Raw genomic sequence first — 27,978 nt, 5'->3', positions numbered from 1 at the left:
AACTGAGAAAGGACTCAAAACCGATTACCACTGTGGGAGAACCCTAACGGAGTCCCCACCCCACCCACAGCACTGAGCAGGAACTCCTCTATGGTTAAAAAAAAAAAATCAAAATTCACTACTACATCCACTTCAGGAAGCTAGAAAGAAAAAACAATGAGATCCTCCCTAAACCATAGAAGAAAAGAATTAAAGAGGTGAACAGAGCCACAGCAGCCCACGATGAACCACGAGGCAGCGCAGCTTCCCGATCCTAACCCTAACGACAGAAGGAGAGTCGGGAGCTCCCTGGGCACCCAGATCCCTAGAGACAACGACACAAAGTCAAAATAGTTTCCCTGTCATCAGCTCGGCTAACCCCACACTATTTTATTATTTATATGGTGGATGAAATGTTTTTTCGGGTTTTATATTGGGATACCAGAAAAATTTCTGAAGTCATACTTCTAAAAAATTTCTGTGTGACTCTTATTTCATGCGACTTCTTAATAAGCAGAAAGGCACGAAGGAAAGAGACAAACTGAAGACGACAGAGGATCCTTCTGAACACCAGCGTTCCCTGTGAGATGGGGTGGGGGAGAGAGGAGGAAGCAGAAAAACCACAAACACCAAATTCAGAGTGGACTGAACACTTGAAGCACTTCCTCAGGCCTGTCAGCTGCACACAGATGCAATCCACCCCTTCCCCGAACTCCTCAATATCTGAAGGAAAAGCTAGGAAGCGGAGACACAGAATCCACCCACTATGCAGAAAAGGTAATTTTAAAAAGCAGTTTTAAAAAGCCAGAAGAGAAGTTCCTGCCACATTACTGCATTTCCTCTCTGTCCAAACCCAAGCTTAAAAGAAGCTGACAGCATTCGGGTCTCCGTGGTCACAATGATAACATCCATCCGTGCCTTATGGTCTTTGGGTCAGAACTTACTGATTGGAGTTGTGGTCCTCAGCTGATAAGCCAGCACAAGAGAAGCACCCAGACACAAAGGAACCCATTGGAACACAGACAACTGCAAGTCCCTATCCTTTCTAATTTGGGAGCCATGTGACTGGACTTCACACAGCACCGCTGACCCTGGGCAGCCTGAGTGCCTGTAGTTGGACCACAAAGGGAGGAGATGTTACTCTTTGCCCCTTCATTAAAATATTGTGTTACACACACGGCAGGGCAAGCTGTCTCCCGGCTGACAGGCAGCTCCTTGGTAAGCGGTCCGTCAGTCTTGAGCACCTGGCAGAATCGTTTCTGTCCAGATTGATTCCAAGACTTTAAAAGAGGCATTTTATCCTTACCAAGAGTGATCCGCTTGATATCACAAAGGTATACACTGCTTTAATCAAAGACAAATAGTGAGATAAATACTCAAAAAAAAAAATGTTCTTCCCAACCAGCTATTAGAATAGTATAGATTTGGAATATTTTTTTCTTGGACTTAGAGTAGGGACAGCAGCAGGAAAGAACTTGATCTATCTATGGCTACCAAAGCACAGCTAACTCTAGATTGTATCTGAAAGAGGATGTTCCAAAGTACTCATCGCAACTCTCCCGATTCTCACCTTTCTTTAGAGTAGCAAAGGAATAAAATAACATCAGCACATGCTCAAAAGAAATCACTGTCAAATACTGCCACCGAAACAATCTTTCATGACAAAGTAAAAAACACATACTAAAATATGAAAGGATTTAAAAATATTTCCAAGCAATACCAAAACAAATATTTTTGCTGTTGCTTTTGTTGAAGGTATTTGGTCCTGTTTAGGATCCATCATGCAATCATTATCAGTCATCCCCTTGATTAAAGAGCTCAATTCAGCACAGGTCCTAAGAGCATGGACTCTGGAGGCTTACTGCTTGGGTTCAGGTGCTGGGTGTACCTCTTACCATTTGTGTAACCTTGAGCAAGTTATTTAAACTCTCTGTGCTTTAATTTGTCTGAAAAATGAGAACAGTAATAGCTTCATTCTTTCTTCTAGCTTATTAAGAGACTTAAAACACCACAGCTTTACCAAATAAATAAAACCCCGTGGGCCTCAGGTTTTATATGAAAGCACAATTAGAGACTAGGCTAAAGTAATCTTAGAATATTTTCTACTAGCTAACAACCAAGACTGTATACATTAACATCAATTCAGATGGGCCTAATTTCCTTAAGTATTCTACTCAATATCAAAGGGCATTATTGGGGGATATTCAGTCTCATTGTCCCTTCTTCAGCCCTTCCTCAGAGATTACATTAGCCCATGTGGTCAGACCCCAGCCTAGGACCCAGGAATACCGGAGACCCATGAACAGAAATGGAGCACCCAGCATGTCAGCTTGTTGTATTGATCACCTTTCTTTTGTAAGTATTGTACTTATTAATAAAATGGGATGATATTCTTTTCCTTGAGTTCGAGCTGACCCTCAGGGCTTGGCTGAGGGCAATCAATTACACTGACTACTGTGCAGTCAGCAATCTAGGCTGGATTTCCTCAGCAGGCACAATACCTCCAAGCCAACTTCCTTACCTCTGCAGAGGGATGTTTTAAAAAGCTGCTCATTGATTGCTTTAAAATCTTATGGAAACAGGTTTATTAATGACTTGTTAAGTTTTCCTTCAAACTCAACAACACGCCCCAACCACCATCAAAAACAACCACCAGTGCTGGGGGTGTAGCTCAGTGGTAGAGGCCTGCCTTGCACCTGTGATACTCTAGGTTTGATCCTCAGCACCACATAAAAATAAAGACACTGTGTCCATCTACAACTAAAAATAAAAAAATACACCAACCACCACCAGCGCTCCAATTAAAACTTAGTTTCTTGAAAAGAGACCAACCCCAGTTTCTATTTCTGAAGACACATGGCATAAAACAGAGCAGATGGAAAGAAACAGTAATGACATTAAAGACCAGGCACCGAGAGCAGCGAAAAGGCCAGGTCTAGGCACCAGGTGACTTGAACTTGTGCAAAGGCTCCATCAGTAGAGAGTCGTGTGACTTTGGGTAAGTCTCCCCACCAAAATGGGAAACCGATTCTTTATCATAGAACAAAGTCAAGGGGAAATGGGGGTAGGAATGAGATGGACATCATTACCCTAGGTACATGTATGACCGCACAAATGGTGTGACCCTACTTTGTACACAACCAGAGAAGTGAAAACTGTGCTCCATTTATGAAAAATGAATCGAAGAGCTTTCTGCTGTCACATATAACTGGTTAGAACTCATAAATTTAAAAAATAAAAAAGGTAAAAAACCCAAGGTCATCTAAGACCCTTTCAAACTGTACTTCCTCAGCCCACAATACTAACACAATTCTTCTGAGATTGCAACTTCTCCAAAACACCTAAGAAATGGGGAGGGCGGGGGTAAAGAAAAATACCAGACCTTTTTAGTTCCTTTAAAACTTTTTAGGATCATTCTGTCTCACACACACACACACACACACACACACACACACACACACACACACACACACTTTTAACCTTAACATAAATATATACCTCAAAATAAAACTTCCTTCACCTACAACCACTTACTATCTTATGTCAACTCAAAGGATACAAAATGAGGAGTCCCATCAAGCTGCTCTGTCCACGTGGCTGCAGCCCTGGGGGACCAGGGCAATGACCACCAGCCAGGAGACCTGGAGGACAAGGGCCAGGACTGGTGAGAAGCAGGCTGGCTGGCCTCTGAGGTACATCTCCCACAGTGTTAGAATTTGGACTTTTATCACTGGCGAGGTATCACGGCCTGATGATGCGGGTGACACAGCTGAAACTTCATCTCCAGACAGCCTGAAGAATTTAGGCCACTACATCTTAGGCTAAAGTACTATGACCTACTCCAGGATGCTAAGGATTTGACTCTGTCCGCGCTAATGGCCACTTCCTGTTCTCCGTGGCTTTCCTCCAGTTCCCTCCTGTTCAGACACTACTCTCCTCGTACCTTCATGGACACACCTTCCCTGCGGCTTCTGCAGTAAACCTCTCAGCCCAGACCACCTCCAGTTCCTGAGCTGGTTTTGATCAGATGTAAACAGCTTCCATTCACCCTAGAAAGTCGGGGTGGAACTGAGAGGGAATTATCTACATGCCTGTTACACAGCACTCTCTGTCGCAATTCAGTCACCAGGGATGAGGAGGAAGCAAAGGACTAACTTGTCACCCTCCCCGGGGGAACATCCCCTCTCAAGGGAGCCTCCATTAGAACTCCCCCACACACACACACACTCCCTTTTCAAGGATTCCCCACCTCGGGACACTCTCCCCTCTGGGACCTCAAGGAAACCCTCAGAGCTCATTCCCCTCGGGGACCCTCAGGGAAACCCTATTCTGAGGGACACACCTTGGGGACACCCTCCACTCGGAGATACAGGAAGTCTACACTTGGACTTAACAGATGCCCAATTCAGAGTCAAACACTTCCCCAAGCTCCTACTCACACCAGGCGCGGTGCTAGGCGCTCATCCACGTCGACCCTTTCAGTCTCACGGTCACACCACACACAGGGTATCAGACCCCGTTTTGCAGATAAATAAATCCACCTTCAGAAAGAGTAAGTGGCTTGTCCAAGTAATTCAGACCCGAGTCTTGGGCTTCTGAGACCTTCTTTTCATTCTCTGTGACCCACAACCAACACCCACAACCAGTTTCACAGGAGAATGCGGAACCACAATGTTACAATGTACCAGCCTTGAATTTGCTCATCCAATAGAACACAAACCTATAAACCAGTTATAGAAAATGCCAACTCAGGGTCAATTGTTCCAAAAGAGATTTGCTGAATACCTGTAGGACGCACACTGACTTTTTTTTTTTAAGCACTGATTTTCTTATATAGCTTTATCCCTCTTTAACCTTCCCTCCACCACCACCTAAATACACAATACACAAGGAAAAAAAAAATATCAAAACTAAATTCATAAAATGTATGAGTTTTAGTGTTCTCTGACCACTGATGGAGATGCTAAATGAGAGGCAGATGGCCTGAAAGTGATGGTTAAGAAAAAAAAAAATGAAATGCTAGGTAATCCACAGCTGCAGAAGGAATCCCTAAATGACAGGGATGGTGCATGTAACCGATATAATCTGTCATTTTACCTCCCAGATAGACTTCAATCCTGAAGTAGAAAGAGAAAATAAGTATTTACAGACTTGCCAAGAATCAGCCTTATCAAGCATCTGTATCAGATCCTCCCCTCCATCTAAGGTACAGGAAGACAGCCAGACAGAACAGGATATTGGGAATAAAGGGCTAAAAGAGTCTAGTGACCATCAAACCCAAATCCCTAGGAATCTCTGGACTAACCCAATGACCTGCTCCATGTCACCAAGAAATGCTGATGCAGAATACAGCTCTTTTGTCACAGTAGAGGCCGCTGTCAAGCCTCCTGGCCACCCACAAGCACTTGCTAGTATCTACACAAGGTAATCCAGGGAACACCACAGAAGAGAAGGCACACAGCTAGCCAATTTGGCAAACCATGAAGGTGTACTGTGCCAGACCTTAAAACCCAAATTACTTTTTACTCACATCCTTTGCTTATATCCAGAGAAACTGGCCCAAATGATTTTAAAATATAGTCCGCACTCCTATTTCCCAAAGAGAGAATTCTACAAACACAGCCACCCACAAAATGAGCGACAGTGGGTCTGGTACCTTCCCCAGAAGGCCATCTCCGGGTGGCCTTTCATGTACATGGAGTCGCTGGCATCATTCAGCCCGTTGGTGATCCCGCCAGAGTAGCCCAGCACGATCCCGCCATCTGCTGAGACACTCAGGACATCCTGGTGTCCTCCCGCTGAGGTCCTCTCCAAGAACTGACCCCCTTCTTTAATGCGCTGCTGGATCATTGGCGTAAGGGGCATCTCAAAGCTGAAGTAGCTATCTGGCTCCGAGTAGAGTGTCTCCAGCGACTCTGCACTGTAGTACAAAGAAGTGTTGTCCAAGATGGTCTCAAACTGGGAGCTGTACACGTCAGTGGAGTCCTCGGTGTACCCTGGCCCAAGCAGTTCATCATCTTCGCCCCTGAGGTGCTCCTCCTGCTCCAGGATCCTAGAATGAAAATAAGAGTAAAGAATTTCAATACTAGGTGATTTGGGGGTGGTGGGGGCGCTACTGGGGACTGAACTCAGGGGCACTCGACCACTGAGCCACATCTCCAGCCCTATTTTATTTACAGACAGGGTCTCACTGCATTGCTTAGCAACTTACTTTTGCTGAGGCTGGCTTTAAACTCAGGATCCTTCTGCCTTAGCTTCCCAAGCCTCTGGGATTACAGGCATGTGCCACCGAGCCTGGCAGGTTAATTTTTTTTCTGCTTCAATCTAATAAAAATGATGTTCTGTAGGTATAGCTCATATTCACTGAACTTGTGTGTTAACCATATTTAAGTTTTTAAGTTTTTTTTTAAGTTTTTGGAGGTTCTGGGGATTGAACCCAGGAATGTTCCACCAATGAGCTACATCCCACGCCTTTTTTATTTTATTTTTTTACTTTGAGACAGGGACTTGCTAAGTTGCCCAGGCTAGTCTAGAACTTGCAATTCTCCTGCTTCAGCCTCCCAAATCACTGGGATTATAGGTATGTGCCACCATGACTGGTTAACATATTTAGGAAAGAAGATATGAAACACATTTGGGTTAAAAAATAATTCTTAGCACACATGTGACTACATTGTAAATAATTTAATAAAGTTTCAAACCAGTTTCTTAATGTATGAATGCATCTGGTCCAATGAATATTTGCATAAAATATTAAATTCTCGGCTATGCTCCACAAATTCTGACCATATACAACTACCATCATTTTTAATTATGACAGAAGCAGATAAACCTACCATGCAAACTTGATACAGTAAATTTTCTGTATACACTAAACTGAAAGGCAAGGTACTGGGGAATAAGACAGATCGAATTGTTATGTACATGTACGAATATGGCATAAGGAATCCCACTTTTAGGTATAATTTTAATGCAGCAATAAAAATAATTTTCTAAAAATACACTAAACGTTCATCAGTTATTAATACTTTCTGATTTAAATAAAAACAAATGTCCTGGAAAGGATGACTTCAGCAGAATCCAAGGGCTGCCCTCTGCTGACAACAAAGCCACACTGCAGAGAGCACAGGTCCAAAAGTGCCCCACCATGAATGACCTAAGAAAAGCCCAGGGACATGGTAACTTCAGGGCCACTCAAAGAGGCTAGCACCAACTTACAGCTGATAAACTGGGTGGGACACCGATTTTGACAAATAAATATGAAAAATACACAACATGTTTTTCAAATACTAAAAATGAACGTCAGTATGACTAAATGAAGTTTAAAACTTGGTGAGGTGGACCAGTAGTAAAAGCAAGAGGCTAAGCCAGAAAAAGGGCTGAGTTATATATAGCTCCATGGCAGAACTCTTACCTAGCATGTGTGAGGCCCTGGATTGATCTCCATCATGGGGGGGTGGGGGGGAGAAGAAAATCCTGGAGCTTAATTCTGGCTATGCCAGTTACTAGGTATATCACTTTAAGCAACTTTACTGAACCTCTCTGAGCCGCCAATTCCTATAGATAGGAATAATAAGTTAAGTATCTCATAAATAATCCATAGTTCTAGTTATTACCAGAGACAACAATGCAGTTGTTCTTGTTGTGTTTTAAGTTGTGGAAGGTCCACCATGTACCAAATTCTATTCTGGGCTTATATCTCATAAGGTCTTCCCGCTGACCTTGGAATAAGACACAGAGTTCTATGCAGATGCTCCTTCCCACAGCCTGGCTAACTCTTATTCATTCCTCAGATCTCAGCTTAATGACCATTTCCAAAAAAGGGCCTTAGCCAAGCCATCAACTGAATGAGCCTCTACCCCTCCACCCAAATTATTCTGACATGTCTTTGTTGTTTTCCTTCATAGTACCTGGCACGATTTGTGATCCCACACTAATTAATGTGTTTACAGGAAAAGTGTTTTTCCTCAGTGGTCAATTCCACGAGGACAGTGACCACAGACTCTATCAATTTTCAACATTCTTTTATGCCCAGCATCTCACAGGGTCAAGGACAATAAACAGTGGGGAAATATTTGTGGAAAGAATGGAAGCAAAGAGAAGAAAGAATGAATTAACAATCTGAACAGAAATACACTTGATATGCCACGTATCAAGGCTGGTTTGAGGGAGCTCTGGAGATTTTACATGCTACGGGTGGGAGAGGATCCTAACGGTCTTCCTAAAGGAGCACAGGTCTCAGCAGACAGCTCCTTGTATAGAACAAACACAAAACTCAAATCACAAAGAACACTTCCCGCTTGACAGAGATGTGCTCCTACATAAGCTCTAACACAGGTGTCATGAGGGCTGTCAGGGGATGAGGGTGCACATTCCAGTGCAGTTCACAGCAAATGACTCTACCCAAAGGAACACAGGTGGTCAGTGGGTCCTGGTTTCCATTCATCCAAGCACAGAGCTGGTACGGACCTCAGAAATGTAGACCAGGATGAATATCATGCCATACCAAGTTTAGACACCAGGGCCACAATCAAAACACATACTACTTGTGAGAAGAAGGGAGTCCCATGTGAGCACCACAACAAATGAATTACAGAGTCTTCCTCTGCCGTTTTGAAATGTGCTCTCGAAACCCGGACAACTCCAATCCAGAACTTCTGGGTTCACATCTGAATGCAGGCTGCATTGTAACTGGTGTACACTACACTGCAGCCGTTGGGATTTGTACCCAAGAAATGGCTGAGTTAAGTTACAGTGACTACGTGAGATACAACAAAAGAGTCTAAATCTTTTCACACTGTTTCAAAGAACTATGGAGTGCTTTAGTTACCTTGATGATGAAAAACTCAAAACCTGATGAATACAATACAATATCAGTGAAATGGAGTTGCAAAACTAAGGGTTCAACGAAGAGTTCAACGGTCTCTTCTGAAAGTTTGCCTGGTCCGTGCCTAATGGACTTTGTTACAAGATCACCTTAATGTCCTATAAACTTGGAATCTAAGAAGGGCCTAGCTTAGGACACCTTCTCTTTCATTCTATGATGAGGAGGATCCAGAGTACCACAGTCCCCCCACTTACCTGCAGGGGACACATTATTCCAAGACACTCAGCAGATGCCAGAAACCAAGAATAATATTCAAATTCCAAGAATACTGTGTTTTTTCCTAAACATACATACCTATGATACAATTTAATCAATACATGTAAGCACAGTGAGAAACTAACAATCATAAAATAAAAGAATTTATACCAATATACTATAATAAAAGTTATTTAAAACTTGGGAATCGCTTATTTCTGTAATGCCCCATTTAATATTTTCAAACCTCAGAAAGTGACACTTGAGGTAAGGGGGAACTGCGGTACTGTGAGTTGAGTTCTCCTGTCAAGCACAGGACGATGGCTTTCTCTAACCAGGCATCACAGACAGCAAGGTGACTCTGGGAGCTCACCTTCCCTTGTCTCTCTCCGGCTCAGCTCTCTTCTCAAGATGTTGTCTGTTTTCCTTGAGGAAGACTTCATCCTCGCCACTCTCCGCAAGAGGCACAGGGGAAAATCTCCCTGAGCTAGCGACAGGCCTCTCCGAGGGGATTTTCCAGGTTTCATCCCAAACACGCTCAGTTACACCAGCTGAATGGCCGGGAGCAGCAGCTGAGATGAGATGGCTTGGCACTTTGGAAAACTCTTTGCTTCCAGGAGAGGCTGTCCTTTCCAGCGATGTCTCAAAGTCAGCAGGAGCCTGTGTCTTTCTCTTCCCGCCTTCTGTCCACAGTATTTCCACCCCTTGAAATTCCACATGCTTGATCCGGCCTGCACGTCCCAGGGAGCCTCGATCACATACCCCCGGGTGCTCTCTCCTAGCATCAGAAATCTGCTCTTTTGAAAAGCCAACGCTGCCTGCAGAGTTATCAGTTACTGCTGGGCTCCGCAGGGAGGACACGGGATAAGCTGGCTCGGACGCACAGAGAGCCCCTTTTCTCCCAGTAGTAGTTACCCGGGGAAGCTCAGCCTGGGTCTCTCCTGTTAATAGTGCAAGTGTAGTCAGATCTTTCTGGATGCTCAAATAAACATTTTCCTCAGTGGTTCCTTCAGCTGGAAGAGGTGTATCTGGTGATGGTTCCCGGCCAGCAGAGAATGGCTTGGTGGCCCTCTGTGTTTTATGACTGGCAGTGTCCAGCTCTTTTTCCACATGCTGAAATGAAAAACTAGAAACAGCATCTTTGTCCAGTACCTTTGTAGCCTGTAACGTTCCTGAAACTATTCTGGCTTCTGTGTCTTTCAGAGCAGAAATCAGAGAGTCAATGGATTGTAAACTTTGTTCCTTGAGGTGACTTTGAGAGGGGGCTTCAATGACATCTTTTGGTCCTTCCGTAATACTGTTGAGCCCAGAGCCTTGGCCAGCAAGAAGATGGACCCCCTGTGGCCCTGGCGGGTGGCATGGCAGAGACTCTGCATCAAACTCCAAAGAAGCTCTCAGGCCTTCTCCGCCTTCCTCCATGGTCCCATATTCTGGAAATTCATTTGTGACATTCGGTGGGAGTAAAGTGCTTCCTCCATGATCACCTGTGGATACAACAGAAGAGAAACATGACTTATTTCTGGACACCAGGCTCTCATATGTGTTCATGGGTATCCAACGTTAGCTCTTGACAATACTTAGGTATCTGATTCTTTCACTACACCTCTTTCAACACCTGGTGGCTCTCATACTTACTTTATAGCCACCCCTGCTAGCATACATGCATGTCACAGCACAGGAGGCAATCCAATGACACATGCCGTACTTAACCCTGCTTCTGATAAGAGTCCCATGCATTAGCATGCAGTAACTCTGCTACTTCAAGGGCAAAAACAGATTAAAATGAAAAAGTCTCATCTTCCAAATTCCACTGGGGAGACAGCAACACATAAAATACTTATATTGGTCACAATCAAACAGCCTTATGAATGTGCAGGACAAGCTCTGAGACAAAACCTCAGAGGAAAGACACTAAAAATAAAGTCAGTATATTTTCTAGCCAGAAGTCTCCCCATTCCACTATGCAACTTCAGTGGGAAAGAAAATGGCCTTCAAAATACCCCTGAAGAAAGAGAGTGCAGCCAACATGGAATAGGAAACGGAAAGTTGAAAAGACATCTAGGATCCCCAAAGCCCAGACTTACTGTTCAATTTTTTAATTGATAAATGAAAGTTATATGTATTTATGGTGTCCAACATGATATTCTGATATGTATACACTGTGAAATGGCTAAATCAAACCAACTCATTTATCCATTAACTTTATAATCCTTTTTGAATGTGGTGCAAACATGTAAAATCAAGTCTCAGCAACTTTCAAGTGTACAACACCTTGTTTAAAACTTCCTGGTTAACAATAGATCTCCTGGATTTATTCCCTGCACCTGAAAATGTACATTTTTTGACCACTATCTTCTCAATGCCACCCCTCCCTCTCCCATTAACCACTATTCTACCCTCTACTTCTATGACTTTGACTTTTTAATATTCCACATGAGATCACCAACTGCGTACAATTTCAATATTATCTTATGCAGAACCTCAACATATGAAGCAGAGAAAATAATAATTAATTAGGCTACATTTATTATAATGAATCAAATTTATATTTTCCTATTAAAACGACAAGTCAGTAAGAACTGATAATGGGGACACTGACACATAAAATACTTAAATTGGGGGTTTACAGATAATAGTTCCAAACTTTTCAGCCTCAGTACCAATCTCTCCTGAACTGGGTTTTGGTGACTCTGTATCTACACTAGAAATACAATATACTCACTTCTACTTTACGAAGGAGGACATCTGTTGCTGTTAAACCACAACAGAGTTACAACCTTCTTAGTTATTAAAATGCTTAATATATGTACAAATAAATACACTTAAATGGCATGAGAGTCTTAATTTAAGTCATTAACAAAACAAGGCAACTTGGAAACATGATTTAACACGTGGTACCCTCTATGTGTTAAAATTTAATAAATGGTAACAACACACCTGAGGGTATATGTTGTTTCACATGCCATCTTCTTAAATAATTTGAAATGTAATTTTTAAAGCTAAATTGGAATCAAATGTTGATGGAATCTAAGAAGCACTTCAGCATGTCACCAGACAGAACCAACAGCTATGGCACGCTGAAATTTTTGAAAAGGAAGCAAATTCTCCAACACTTAATTTGAAAATGAAGACATGTAAAAACAATAGATGGTAGCATATTAGCATTTATTTTTTTTTCAGTGCCAAATATATTATTAGTACCTCTAATTTTCCCCCTCTTAAGATCCAGTGGGTTTTTGGTATATTCACAAAATTATGTAAGTATTACCACTATCGTCACAGAACATTTTCAATATCCCTAAAAAAAAACTTCCAAATCCATTAGCAATCCCTCCCCATCTCACAACTCCTCAGTCCCTAGTAAGTACCAATCTGCTGTCCATCTTGACAGCTTGTGTATTTTGGCCATTACATATATAATATACAAGTCAAATAATATGTGCCATTTTGGGCCCAGTTTCTTTCACTTAGCTCAATATTTTCAAGGGTTATTCATATTGTAGCATGTATCAGAATTCCATTCCTTTTTATCACCAAATAATATTGCATTATATGGAAATACAACATTTTCTTTATTCACTTATCAATGGGGATGGCTATTTGGGCTGTTTCCATGTTCTGGCTACTATGAATAATAAATTTGTATATGAGTTTCTGCATCTAAATATAGCTTCAATTCTCTTGAGTAAGTGAATTTCTAGGTCATTTGGTAAATCTATGTTTAATGTTTTCAGGAAGTGCCAAATAGTTTCCCAAAGCAACTGCTCTATTTTATATTCCTACAGCATGTCTGAGGGTTCCATTATTACACATAAAGTGTAATAAAGGGTATAAAGTGGCATATCTCTGTGGTTCTGATTTGCATTTCCCCCATGGACTAATAATATTGAACATCTTTTATCATGTGCTTACTGGCATTTTTGTGTAGCTTCTTTACAGACATGTCTACTCAAATCCTTTGACAATGTTATAATTGGTTTACTTGTCTTATTGTTTAGTTGTAAGGGTTCTTTATATGTTCTGACAGAGGTTCTTTATCAGATATATAGTTAGGAAACACCTCCCATTCTGTGCATTGTCTTTTCACTTAATTGATGTCTTTTGAAGCACAAAAAAATTTAATTTTGATTAACCCAACCTTACCTATTATTCTTTTGTTGTTTATGCTCTTGATGTCACATGTAACAAATCATTGTCTAATCCAAAGCTACAAAGACTTACTCCTGTTTTCATTTAAGAATTTTACAGTGTTAGCTATTACATTTAGATCTTCAATCTATGTTCTAGTTAACTTTTTTGAAGTAGAGATTCAACTTTATTCTGTCACATGTAGATATCCTGATGTCCGGCACTATCTGTTGAAAAGGTATTCTTTTCTCGCACTGACTTGCCCTGATACCCTTGTAGAAATTCACTTGTTCATAAACATAAAGGTTTTTTGGGACACTCAAGTTACTGCACTGAGCTAGATATCTATCTGTATACCCGCATCTCACTATCTTGATTATTATCTTGTAGCTCCAAGTAAAATCTGGAAGTAACAGTTCTCTAACTTTGTTTTTCCTTTGTCCGATGGTGATGGGCCACTCTAAGCCCCTCATACATTCTGCATGTATTTTAGGATCAGCTTATCAGGCAGCTGAGATTCTGAAAGACACTGTAATCAATCTATAGAGTTCTGGATTCTTAGCCATATTCTTACTGTATCTTTAGATCCATGATCAAGGACTGTTTTGCCATTTATTTATTCTTCTTTCTTCCAACAGTGTCTTGAAGTTTTAAATTACAATTTTGGATTACTTTCATTAAATTTATTCCCCTAGGCATTTTATTTTTTTTTTGATACTACTAACAGTGAAGTTTTTTTTTTCACTTTCATTTCCAGATCACTGATTTCTAGCATAAAGAAATAAAATCTATTTCATTGATATGTTGGCCATATACCCTGCACCTTGATGAACTTGTGTTTTAGTTCCAATAGTGTTTTTATAGATTCCTTATTAGGATTATCTACATACAAGATCATGCCACCTATGAACAGAGGTGGCTTGATTTCTTCCTTTCTGACCCCAATCTATCTTTCTCATATATTTCTCTCAGAGCTCTCCTCTCGAATATGCTGTGCCATTGCTTCCAAAGTGAAAGGGGGTGCTGTACACACACCTTCAAAGGGTTCTCTTTAATTCTAATATATACTGGAAATAAAACTGCCCATGTGGACACTCTCTACTTTCTAATCCTCTGACATGCTCAACCTCTTTTTCCCACCTGACATACTTCTTCCCATCTCAGCATGATCATTTTTTTCCCCCACTTTCCAAGGCCTAATTCCAATTCCCTCTCCTTAACTGAGCCTTCCCTCAACTTGAGAGAAATCACCTTTCCTCCTTAAAAATGGCAAGAGCCTTTAGCTGTGTGTTATGTTCAGTACAAATACGTGAAACCAATGAACACAGTCAGCTCACATCTGAAAGCTTCAAAAGACTACAACTTCTAACCCATCGTGAAGCTTTTAGAGAAAAACAACCACAGTGACCACCAAAGCCATGTACATACGTAACCCCAAAGCACACCGCAGCGAGATTCATTCAACGAAGGGAAGAAAGGTTAAGCCTCATCGTGAGGGAGTCCACTGTGTGGACTGGTTTAAACTGTCATCTACAACAGCAATGAAAATGAACACTGGCCCAGAGAAAAGCAAACAAAAGAAAATTAAAGACAAGAGAGGCCTCAAAGAAACTAACTAATTCTTGTGCCCCGTTTTTTAAGAATTTTACTGAGATGCCTCTTTCTCAGGGATGGCAACAAGTGCATCCACTGTGGGCAAATGCTTGTGCTCTTTGACACAACAGTTTGACAACTTGTCAAACCAAGAGATCAGACAAAAGAGAGGGGCCAAGGCAAGGCCCTGCGGGACACCCCGCTGGCTTCCCACCTTGTTGCTCCTCTGGTCTAAGTTTACTGCTCTAATAAGTGCTAAGGAGTTTCATTTACTTTATCAACTAGTCGAGGACCAGCACAGAGAGACCAAGGGAAACAAATGTTCCGAGAGGCTCAATGACCTGACCAAGTCGAGTACAATGCTGTTCCACACAGTATGATATCAGAACTAAGGGTCAGGACTCATTCCTGGTCTCCCGTCTCTCAGCAATAAGTTCATGGGAAAAACTTGGTGCTGCCTAGTTGTGAGACCACCATTTCCAACAGCAGCAGCAGCAGCAAACATGATACGCAAAGTCTTCCAGTGGCTGCTTCAGTGTAGGAGCAGTCTTCATGGTCATTCTCCCTTGGTTGGAGCACATGTTACAGGACAGAGCAACAGCAACCTTCTCCACCAAGCACAGCACCCCATCACACGCAAGAGCAGTTTATTTTTGCTGTTTGCATCTCATCATCACTTGAACTATATTAAACGACAAATAAAATCTGCAAAATATTAATTCCAACCCTTTACTTAGAATTTCTGATTTGCTCCTCAGAAGTCATTCCTTTGGAACTCCCTCTACTAGAGTGATTATATTTAAAAAGAGTAATTTTTTTTTTCCTTTAAGACTTTTTTTCTCTCACCGCCTTTCAAACAGGGCCATGGATACTTCCAATTCAAGGTCCACTGTTTGCCAACTTCACTCATTCAGCAATGACTGCCTACCTGCTTTGTACTGAACACACAGGATCCAAATCGGTGTTGTCAGAGCCTGTCAACTTGGCACGTTACAAAGACCACCTTGGTAGCAAGGGAAGGACGTACAGGGAGAGGCTTACCCCAAACCAGACTCAGGAATAACCACTGAGGCTTCCAGCAGGAATGCAGGCAAAAGCCAGGGAGCACTGGGCCCAGAACAAAGGCAGAACAGACAGAGCAAAGAAGCGAGTGTTGCTGGGCCCCCAGGACACCCTCCAGCCAGCATCCACACCCATTCCCACGTCACCACCTTCTCAGCCCTCCCTAATTTCACTGTGTGTCCATCGTGTTTCCGTGGCTTGGCCTCATCCAGCTGTGGTGGGTTCTTCCCGCCTAACTTGTTACCGTGTCCCACTTACCTTCCTGTCAATCTCCATCTCCAACTAAAGTTTAAGAATCCAGCTCAAAACATTTCTACTCCAGAAGGCCTTACTGAATTAGTTCTGCCCAAATTTGGTCTCATATCTGTGACAAAAGGGACTTGTTAAGTATAAAAAAAGAACTTCAGCGCTTACCTAAATATAAACCACACACCAGTAGAATGTGAATTAATGAATAGTTCATAGCTAAACTGCATTTCTTCTTCCACTGAAAAGAATGGAAATGTCGTCTGAAGTACGTGGGCAGAGAGGAGGGAAGGGTTTTCACACTTGTGGAGAATATGTACTTGGGCGGGTTCTTTAGAAGTTGGCCTTTTCCATCAGGGACCTGATCTGCTGCTTTGTGCATCTGATCAGATTCCTAACAACTGCTTCCTGTCCTTTGGTAAAGATGCTTTTCTGTAATCAACTATAAACCCACCAATTATATTTTTTTTAAGATTTTTTTTTCCTTTGACTCAATATATTGAGGGAGAAATGGGATACTTTTGAATGCTAACAAGATCAGTTTTAAGATGGCTTTGGGTTGGGTATTAAAGAGCCATCTGTTTCTGCAACTGCAACTCTGAGACAGGACTGTAATAAAATGGAATAGAGACATCATTTCTTCAAGCCATGAGGAAATGAGCCTGCTTCACAAGACTGGCTGTGCAGACCTTTCTAAGAATGACCCTGTTTGAGAGCCAGGAAATGAGACAGATTTTCTTCCACCCTGGCTAGCAGACTCCTTAAAAGAAAATGGCTCAAGAAAAACAAAATAACAAATATTTGCAACCTCAGCCATTAGCTGAATAGGTTTATCACATAATTGATTCTGAGTAACTGGATACAGATTACTCTGATAATGTCATTTTGACACCTAGATTCCTCAGAAGAATCACCATGGATTGATTTTACATGCATACATCTCCTAGAACCTGGGCCCAGTGGTTTGGGGAGATGTTTTTGTGTTTTGTGCTGTTGCCACTAGAATAGAAACTGCAAAAGCCAAGAATGTGGCCCGCTTCCTTTATCACTACATCCCCAGAGCCTGTAATGCTAATACCTAACAAAATGAATGCTTTTGTTGAATCAATCAAGTTAAAGTATGTTCTATCACAACAGGATGTCAAAGAATAAGAAACAAAAAGAAAAAGTTTCCTTAAACAGAAACAAGACACTACATGTAGGTGCCACCCAGGTTCTAGCCCCTGCTCCCCAATACAGGCTTGGATGGTGCAGGGAACACAAGGGCACTATCTCAACTTCAGAGCTCGCTCTGCCAACATCTACGGTGCACTGTGGAGCAGAGTAACAGACAGGACCAACCTGCCTCTCACCACCAAGGAGCTTAACACCCAGTAGTTCCATCTATGTGCACTGTCTGCTTGCAAAGTTTAGTAGAGGTTATAGTTGTAGAATTCAGCATGATCCTACATAGGCTATTACTATTAAGCATAAATGTTTCAATTGATTATTCTCTAAACACTATGCTGGTTTTGTTCATTTGTTTGGATTTTTTTTTTCCTTGGTACTGGGGAATGAACCCAGGGGTGCTTTATCACTGAGTCACATCGCCAACCTTTTTTATTTTGAGACAGGGACTTGCCAAGTAGCTTAGGGCCTCACTAAGTCACTGAGGCTGGCCTCAAACTTGAAATACTCCTTCCTCAGCCTCTGAGCTGCTAGGATTATAGTCGTACCCCATCATGCCCAGCTATGTGGCTACTTTAACTAATTAAAATTTAATAAAACTGAAAATTAATTTGTGCAGTACTCCATACTTATATAACTAATGGCTTCCACACTGCACTCAAACAGACATAGAACATTTCCAACATCAAAGAAAGTCTGGTTTGGAAGTACCTCCTAGAGCCTCCTTGTGCTCAGTATGGCCTCGGAACAGCAGCCCAGACATCCCCCAGGGGACAGTTGGAAACACAGGCTCTGGCCACCACTCCACACTGTCTCTATCAACATCTGATGGTCTCTAACAAGAATCCCAGCTGACTCTCACACAATAAAGAATGAGAAGCACTGACCAGAAAACTACAATGCCGAGAAGTTGCTCTTACAACCTATAAATGGTTACTTTCTATTCTGAAAGATAAACCCAAGTTCCTACCTCTTAACTGAAAGGTCCAACTGTTCAGACAGACAACTAAAGGAAGTTCCAAGAAAACAATCTCTAATTCCTACCTAGAGAGAGGCTGAGGCACTCTGGTCTGAGTTTGCACTCTAATAAGCAAGTGCCTTGGGACCCTCTACAGAAGAGGAGGAGAAAGGCCTCTACCCTAAGGTGATTCCTGATTCTACAGCTCACCACCAATTAATTGCTCTCACCATGATAGTCAATGACTCACACTTACTCCAAAGGACCATAAAGTGCTAAATTGTAATTGTGAACTTGACCCTGGTATAAATCTGTACATTAGCATCTGGACAAGGTCTTTAAAAAATTACATCAGTGCTTAAAAGAAGAGAGCTGAGGGAAAGGTAAGGCTTTCCAGTTTTTAAAAACCAGAGTATTTTCCCAGAGTTTAAAATTCATGTTATTAGATACATTAAGTGCATCAGCAAATTCAGTCTGATGAGGTACTATCGAGAGTGCACTAAGAGACTATAATCTATTTTCTATGAGTTTCCATGATAGTTGATTTGATTTTTGATCCTTTATCAATAATGGCTAACCTAGCCACTAAAAAATCTGTGTTTTCATGTGTTTGTTCCTAATGTCCTGGGTGCTGTTACCTAACAAGTATCAGTAAACACCTTAAAACTTACCCTATCAGCTAAAAGAACTAGAGAAGTATAAATTCTTACATTATTTTAACACTGGAAATTTTACAGAAATGACTTAAAGGCACACTCCCCAGACCTGTCAAGAAGGAACTCAGTCCCAGAGATAGGAAAAAGAGGGACAATTTGACCCTGTGAGTCTGAAATGTCATTCATCAATAAAAGGAAGACAAACGCCCAATTTACAAAGTAAACACAAAAAGCAAGACTTGCAGGGTTAAAAGATCTCAAGTGCGTATCACCTATAAATAAGTAACTAAAACACTTAACTGTGAAAAAAAGATCAACAAACCGCTCCAGCAACACTGATTCATGGACCCCGTTTCCAATGCATTCGAAAAAACTGTATTAAAAACAGGTGAATACTCTAAACAGTTTTGCCCAGGAATAGAATATGTATTTGGTATGATAAAAATAACAGAAAATGAGTATGAGTAATGAGAATTTGCTACATGACTAATCTAAGTGCATTATATTTTGGGAGATACTCTTTACCCCTAATAAGCCACATTTTGAAGAAAGCTACAATACAAAGTTGAGGACGCTGCTAGCTAATGTCTGGACACTGACTAACTCTCTAAAAGCAGGCAAATTATTTTTTTAATGTACTCTGAAAGCCAGGAAAAGGCCTGCCAACCACTATGCAGGCTTTTACATGTGCACACGAACAGAGAACGTTCCAGTAATTGGACACTCTTCCCCGGTGATTAATAGTTACAGCTGTGCTTACCACCAACTAAATTTCACATACTAATGATTCAGAGCCCATTTCTTCTCATTCAGTTCCAATCCCTGGAGGAATGACAGTAGCTTACCATTCCAGCCAGTTTCGGAGGAAGCTCTGTAAACTAGGAAGCAACCCTACAAACAGCAATCAAAGGGTGGGATGAGCGAGGCATGAATAGCCACGAATTTTCAAGCCAAGTCCCTGCAACTGGGCTGAGAACCCTGACCCCAGGCGGAGAAGAAATGCTAGCCCAGGATCTGAACTTGGGCTTATCTTCAAATCACTGTTTTGTAAAGCTGCTCTCCTTTTTTCAACCAGACAGAATTCCGGGGTTTTGTGTCTCCTCTACCTCTCATGATTTTTTGTTTTGTTTGTTTGATATCCATGCCTGCGCTTCTTCTGATAGAGCTGCTCCTGAGTTCATCCACTCTGTCCATCTTCTACTACTTCTTCCTGCTTAGGAATTCGTTCTTCTGAAAACCCCACTTTTAAAATTTCTCTCTTCACTGACACCTGGGGTTTTACTATATTTTTAAACATGAACAAAGTTGGCACTTTTCAATAACTCCATAGCCTCACTGACACCCGCAGGCTTTCCTGCTAAAGTTAATATAGCTGTGGTCCTAGTACTGCAGCTTGTTGTGTAGATAAAATATTTTGTGACATAGTTTACTACTTAAGAAATTAAAACTGAAGTTGCAAAATCCTATCTAGTTCTTTTAAAAATAGTGATCATGAGTGCCAGGCAGTGGAGTTGCTGGCAGGGGTGATCCACTAGGGCTGTGGGCTTCCCTGACTCCTCTCTCTCAAGATAGTTGTGGGGGAAGAGATGAACAAGCAGCTTCTCTTGGCCACCAGTTTCTAATAAGCCTCAGCTGAGCCACATTCACTATCAGTAGTTTTCATGCTCAATAAGAGACTCACAGTTCCACCCAGGATTCAGCCTATGAACCGACGAGAACAACTCCAAATATATCTGCAACGGCAAGTTCTACAGAAAGTTGAAAGTCAGTTTCCCTGAGAAATAAATCTGAAATTACCATAAAAGTGACACACAGGAAAGACACACTCCTGCATATAAACTGAGGCATTAAAATAGGTGTTTATAAACTTCCAGCAGAGATCTGACCTCAGCATCAACTCAGCGTTTATAGAACATTACTGGTGCCACCACCCCATTCTCCTCCAGGCTGTTCACACACAGCCAGCCCCAAGCACGCAGCTGAAAAAAGTGTGGGTTCTTTAAGAGAAACTCCTCCCCTATCCCACCCAGCACCACAACATGATGTCGTTCTGACACTGCAGGGATAGCCTGTTTTCCCTCTTTCTGCCTATATAATACATCACAAACAAGGAGCAGAAATAGGGCAACAGAATTCTGTGTTCCCAGAAACGCCGGAGAGGGAGGGTAAAAGGAAGTAAAATTACAGGTAAGGCTAAGATTCTGCTTTCTATTTAAAAATAAAAATGCAGGTAAATTCAATGCTCAGATTTGCTAAAATACACATGCCAGGGTGAAGCCAGGTGAAGCACTGGGCAAAGGCCTTTACAGGGCAGGTGGCATCTCTCTGGTGATTGCGGAATTGGACACGAGTTGGCAGGAGCATCCCTGAATTAATGCAGATGCTCTTCTCTAAGGCAGGATTCGGCAGAGCCCGGGCTTGGCCAGCCCCAGGAATCTCCTACCGGGACAGTCAGAAGACAAGACTAGCAAGCAAAAAGCAGTCAATAAAACAGAAGGAAAATGTCACAGCAGCATTTTACAAGAGATAGAGAGATAAAAAAATATAGATATATTCGCCTGCACAGACCTACAAATAGAGGTTACTCACAGAGATTACTGTAGCTCCAGCAGTTACCCATTGATCATAGCAAATGCCCCGTTCATCAGTTTAACGCTTGAGAAAAGTTAGCTAGAAAAGAAGCAAGCTAACGCCAAATATGCTGTTCTAGTCAACTGGAAGCAAATTAGTTTCAAATTTCCTGGCAGCCCCTTTTTGCCCTGCTCTGCACACGGTGATGTCAATGGAAGCACTTTGAGCACTTGGAACCCGAGCCGAGAGGAGCTGCGCCTCGGTCCCTCTGACAAAGGCGAGGCAGCCTATTCTCTCGCTTGCTCTCCCTCTCTGCCTCTGTCTCTCTCTACCTTGGTAGCTTACCGAAAACAGCCACCGTAGGGCTTTTCTATAATTGTGAAAACTACTTCCAAGGAGATAACTGAGGTGCCGGGAGTTAGCTTTAATGTAACCATTTCCCTGGTGCAGCAGCAGGAAGCCCAGGAAGGCTCCGAGAGGATCGTACCATCCTCGGTGACATCAGAGGTGGGGCTGTCATCCTAGTATTATGCAGCATTTTCTCCGATGCAGGGATGACACACGTGAACGGAGACGGGTAGGTTCCCTTTAAAAGGGCTGAATTCTTGTATTATTTAAACAGAAAAGACAGATGCAAAGATCACTGCTCATAAGCTGCTGCAGAATGACATAAATCCTGCAGTTGCCGGTCCTCGTGTCTCTGCTAAATGCCACTGCCATCTAAAGTCAATTTTACTGATGATTACTGTTCCTGTGATAAAATTAATATTTAATGGGTAATTGATAGTACTTGGGAAAAGATTCAAAGTACTAGGAAAAGATTCAAAGACATTAACATCCATTTTTTTTAAAAAAAAAAAAAAGATGGTATAAACTTTTACATGACTAACGGTACCCGTGGAAGTAGACAATACTTCTAGACCACAATCTCAGTACAAACAACAAATATAAAAACAAATGGTTACATAGATAAAAATGAGGCTGAAAGCAGCACAAGATGAGTGACATAATATCGCTCCTTGGTTCTGGTAACAGCTGTTGAAACAAACATGAAAAATAACTCGGCTTCTACAACTTCAATGTCCCACCCAGCACGAGACGCTCAGGCTGATAATCCAGCAATGCACGGTTATTTTCACTCATTCTGTACACATCTGCTAAGTGCCCAAGAGGTGCTTAGAAAATGTACTGGGTTTAATTTAGAGTGCCCATTCCTGATGAACAATAATCTAATCAGAGCAGAGAACGTTTGCTCATGTGCCAAGCACTGCACCAATCAGCTTTACCGTACAAACCCATCCGTTCCTACCAACAGCCCTGTGGGATAGCTACGATTACAAAACCATTATTAGGCAAGGTTACTAAAACATAAAAGAGGTGCATGACTTGTCCAAGTTCACGTGGCTCAAACTGGCACATTCAAACACAGGCATGAGAGCCCCCCAAATCCAGCTTCTCCACTACCAAACTGTACTGCCTCCCAAGGACTTCTCTGCCAAGAAAAGAATTCTCAAGAAGGAACATAATTTTCAGGATTTAAAACCACAGCATGCCAAATATATCCATGACTCAAGAAGAATGACCCAAATATAAAGGGATAAACAGAGTGCACCCAGAGAAAAGAGTACCAGGACAGTCAAAATAGAACCCAGGTAGCAAAGTTAGTGCTAAAGCCTTGTGTGACACTGCACCAACATCCTAGAATCTTTCGGCTTACTCTCCTTATCTCTGAGCAATAGATAATAGATGTTTACATTATGTTAGATCAGTATAACTATATGACTAAAGCACATGCTCTGGACATGTAATCTGGACTCCATCATTTTTCAATTATGTCATCTTAAACAGGTTACGTAACCTCTATAGTCCTCAATTTCCTCATCCAAAAACTAGGGAAAATAATGGGGCTATTCTGATTAAATAAATTAAAGCAAATAAACACATAAAGCACTCAGAGTAGCTACTAGTACAAAATTAAAGCTCAAATTTTATTATTTTTATTATTATTATTATAACTATAGCTATCATTACTTTCAGCATTATTACACTTTTTAACTAAAACTGGCGGCTTCTTCCTTTTTCAAAAACCTCGCCAAGAAGAGCTGCTATATTTTCAGAGTTGGCTGGAAAAGTAGAAAGGTCAACCTTTGTTGGCTTTATACAAATATTAACCAATCTACGAATTGCCAGTTCCCAAGGAGATAGAAACTGAGCGTGCCTTCTAAGAAAGGTCCTTTCTAGTGGGAGAGAGAGGCAGGCACTCTTGATCTCCTTCTTCCCTATGCCTAAACTACAGAGGGGGCGAGAGCTGAAGCAGCCATCCTGTACAGAGAGAAGCCCATCAGCCAGCAGAGACCTCCTACTCCCATTTCTTTTACAGTGGAGTGAAATAAACCTGTAGGTCAAGTGATTCATTCAAGTTTCCTAGTATATGCAACTTACATAATCCTAACCGATGAACATTTAAAGGCCACAATTTCCCTGTGGCTTCAAAAGGCTAACTTGAGGACAACGGGCTATTTTATTAGGGCTTTTCTACTGTTACATCCTCTGAGCCTGCATCCTCTCTGATGCCAAGTCAATGCCAATGGATAACCATGTGGGAAACAAGAAAAAGCAAAGCACACTGCTTCTCCAGGCCCCACATCTATATTGTCTTATTATAACAAACAGAACAACAGAGGTTCAGTGTGAAACGCTCCTCCTGCATCTCAAGCTCTTCCCATCTCTGGGTAGATGCATTCTTTCCAATCCACAAGCTATTGAGCTATTGTTAAAAGCAGGGGAAAGCAAAACTCCAACACATGATGAAGGAGATGCTTAACAAAGCTACTGCTGTTACAAAGGCTGTGTAAACATGACAGTCCCCTCACACAACTGCTGGTGACCACAGGAAGTAAATGCCTGTACTATGAGAAGTCTCTTTTCCATCCAGCAGTTCACAATAGCTTCCACTGTCCCGGACTCATCATTTCAAAAAGTAAAGCTCAACAAGTAGGTTTGTCCCATATGCCCTGGTCTTTCACAGACATGCTGCTATACAGGTGCACAGAAGCAGCACTTGGTTAACAAACAGAGCCACGTCCCTCACCTGTCTTGTTTGCACTGACTATATTCTCTTGCTTTCTGTATTCCTGGGGCTCTGGCATTTGTGTTTTCTCCAAAAAAAAAAAAACTCCTTGTTATTCAAAATAAACAAAAGAGCACCTCTAAAACTTAAGAACTTGGACATGAGGCCATTTCCTTCTTTTTCTTAAAAAAAAAAAAATCTTTCAGGAAAACATTCTTAACTTTGTGATCTGTAAGGTATTCACTCCTTTTTGTGAAAAATAAAGAGATGGTTTAAGTAACCTGGCCAATACACAATTAGAAGATAAGGAGAGCAAGAAGTACCCTCAGACCACAGCTCAAAACAAGAGACAATTTAGTTGTCAGTGGTGTGAGTTTGCTGAAGAGCAGAGGGAACAAGGAAGCCACTATTTTACGTTAGACTGCAATACACTTTTTAATCCTAGTACAGTTTGAGCATTTAAAGGTTTTTTTCCTTGTTGATTGTTTCTGTTAACTTATTTACAAACATATTTATTTCCTATTAATGTAAGCCATATTAACATACTTAATGACCACAATGTACCACTAGTAATGTAATTCAGTTCTTATTGAATACTCTAGTCATTTCAAATATTATCCTAAGTAAATTCATACACTGCTAACTGGCTAATTTATATTCATCAGCATGTAATCAAATGACAGCCCATGAAGTCAGTGACTTGTATCTGTTTTGAACATAGTTGTGTCCCTGTGTTACTGAGACCCCCAGGAAGCACAAATGTCAAACTGCAAGGTTGGGTTGAGATGGCATAAAATTCAGGTAGCCTGCAAGGGGAAGGAGACCTGCCATGATCCTTGAGAAACTGCTTTCCTCATGTCCTGGGCCTGGGACAGAATCAGAACCCAGGGCTGCTAGGATACCACTGGAGCAGAAAGCAAGCCGAGGTGCAGGCAAAGGGGCTTGATCTGCATGGTGGAGATCTTCATGTACCCAAAGGCAAAATGAGAGCGAGTTCTGGAAGCAACTGAATCTTCCAAAAAGTAGAAAAGTCAGTAAGCATCCAGATGACAAAGAAGAAACAGGAATTAGCCCAGAGTCCTGCAGACTAAATTTATCAAGTGGATTTCTGCTAGCCTTTGGTTAAACTGGGATCATGATTCTCTACTCTATAAACACTTATCTTGGCTGTTTCTTTTTATTTTCTCTCTTTCAGTAATTTAGATTCTCTTCAAAAACTCCAGTCCTGTCTCAACTCAGAGCACAAGGCCATGGGGCACCTCTCTGTAGAGTCCCTAGGTGCATCGGAGTGCTGGATGGCAGGGAGGGAGGCAGGACACAGCATGGAGTTGAGGTATGGAAGGCTGAAGAACTGCTCTCAAAACTACTGCCTGCTGGCTCCGGGACAGGGCACTGCCTTGGCTGGGTTCCAGCTCTGCCGCCACTGGGTTCTGCTGCCTGACCTATGGGGCTTTTTCCCACCCCTCTCCTTCCAGGTGCAGTAACAAAAATTTGTTCTCAGCTTCTACTCTGCTCACTTTTTATTCTTTGCCTTATTTTTTTCTTTCCACATTTCTTTTTATTGGTGCATTACAATTGTACATAATGATGGGCTTTGTTGTTGCATATTCATACATTATTCTTTGCTTTTTACAAATCATGAGCTTAGAAAAACTATCGGCCCACAGACAAGCTGGTGGGTGGCTCAAGTACTCTAAATGAGAGCTTTAAACTCGCAAAGTGCCTAAGACAGTGCCCCCCCACACAAGAAACATTCATGAAGAACCAGCTGACATTCCCGCTGCTGCTGAACCAGCTTTGGCTCCACTACTTACCGTGTGATTGGCAGGCAACCGCGCCTGGCTTTCCCAGCCTGTTGTGCTCACCGAAATAACACTTTACAATTAATTTCTCAGAGAAATACAAATAATTAGTAACTGTAGGCAAATAACACATTTACTTTAAGGTTGTTTGAAGATTAAAACTGACAGGTGTCACTGGAAACAGTACATGAAAACCACAAAATGACTTTCAAATGCAAGGCTCCAGGCTGATAATCACTCTACACTGATAACTTCAGGCATCACTCAGAGTGACTGCTGTCCCTGAGGATGACTTCAGAAGACCTGACATCTCCCTGAAGCTTCGTCCTACTCCCCACTTCTTATGAGTGGAAAGAATACATCAGATGGGGACTACTATGTAGGAAAAGGGAAAGATGTCAACGATTGAGTCAATGCAGAAGCAACCATGTAAATCAGCAGACCAGACATCTAAGGCAGTGGTCCAGATGTGGACTGGGATAAGAACAGGGAGACAAACCCCTAGATAACCCCAGGTCAGTTGGGTTCTTTAAATTACAAGAGTGAACAAAGCCAAACACAAAAGAAATCCTACCCAAGGGGAGCTGAAGTTCTCACAGCTACACCTGCAACTGTCTTGGTGACGGGACCTTTACCTTATGACAATGACAACATAATAAGGACAAAATGCAAATTAAACTATAACTGGATGCAACTCACACCCAATGCAGTTAGCTCACCTTGTGGGAGGTCTCGGGAGGCGTCCAGAAGGGGCATGTGTGTCTTGTGTGATGGATGAAAGGAAAGAATCTGCACTTCACATGGAGAGTGAACTCAAGCCTGTGCGCTCAAGAGAGCTCTTGGTCCACATGGTCAGGTCGTGGCCAGTAGTAAGCCACACCGATATATACCCACAGGGTCTCGCCATGAAAGGCACCCCAGAAAGGAGGAAGCCTGGCCAAGGACAGATTCTTACTTTCCTGGGGTCCTGTGGGAGATCTGAGCTAGTAGGGCAGCCCATCTCTGAACTATGCCCCTGCTCCTACATCCCCTGGAATGTGGGGTCTGTGCAGAGAAGCAGAGTCAACACCTCCTGCCTGTATGGAAGCTGTTCCATGTCACATATTCAAGGTGCCAAACGATACTGATTGCCTCCCTGAAAACTCTGCTGCTGGTGAATTCCCGTTTCAGATGCATCGTTAACATCTCCTGTCACTTCACTGCCATCAGACATCATTTCCCCCCAGATCTGCAGTCACCAAGACAATCATCTTATTCTTAAAGTCCCATGCATCTTTGCACTCATACTCCTATTACCATCTTTTCTCCAGAGCACAGATATTGCTTTGGAATTAGCGGTCCTCACCAGTCTATCCTCCCCAACACTAATTCACACCCTCCAATCCCTTTGAAGCGATTTTGTTAGATTAATGCTCTAAAAATATATTTTTTTAAAGTGCTGGGAACTGAACCCACAACCACATGTGTGCAAAATACACACTCAACCATTATACCTCTTGCCCTAAAACTTTACTGCTGGAACTGCTGTCACCACTGTCTAATTATGTGGCCTCCTTTTCCCCAAAATAAAACCGAAATTTTAAACAGATTTCCAATGTAATTATATTAACGCTGTAATTCAGCTCAGGGGTCAGCAGCAAACGCTTTCTGTAAAGAAACAGATA

The 27,978-nt window shown here is 42.0% G+C and overlaps 1 protein-coding gene and 1 long non-coding RNA gene across 6 annotated transcripts in view; one reads left to right on the top strand and one right to left on the bottom strand.

Annotated features, from left to right (window-relative positions):
• Positions 1 to 27,978, bottom strand: part of Psd3 (pleckstrin and Sec7 domain containing 3) — a 550,748-nt gene that overhangs the window by 276,392 nt on the left and 246,378 nt on the right. For 3 of the 5 annotated variants that reach the window (XM_078030945.1, XM_078030943.1, XM_078030944.1), the window contains 2 exons: positions 9,435 to 10,545; positions 5,636 to 6,031 (listed from right to left, as the gene is read on the bottom strand). In XM_078030945.1, coding sequence (XP_077887071.1) covers positions 5,636 to 6,031; positions 9,435 to 10,545 — 1,507 coding nt within the window. Of the gene's footprint in view, positions 1 to 5,635; positions 6,032 to 9,434; positions 10,546 to 21,460; positions 21,758 to 21,787; positions 21,881 to 27,978 lie in introns of those variants that run through there. The other 2 variants (XM_021729090.3, XM_021729089.3) reach the window with 2 other exon arrangements.
• LOC120892808 (uncharacterized) lies at positions 20,910 to 26,028 on the top strand. The gene is made up of 2 exons (XR_005737586.2): positions 20,910 to 21,058; positions 25,708 to 26,028. It is a non-coding gene; the product is annotated as an uncharacterized LOC120892808 (long non-coding RNA).

Source organism: Ictidomys tridecemlineatus, chromosome 14, assembly GCF_052094955.1.
Source record: "Ictidomys tridecemlineatus isolate mIctTri1 chromosome 14, mIctTri1.hap1, whole genome shotgun sequence".
Classification (NCBI taxonomy): domain Eukaryota; kingdom Metazoa; phylum Chordata; class Mammalia; order Rodentia; family Sciuridae; genus Ictidomys; species Ictidomys tridecemlineatus.
This window is presented reverse-complemented; position numbering and strand designations above follow the sequence as displayed.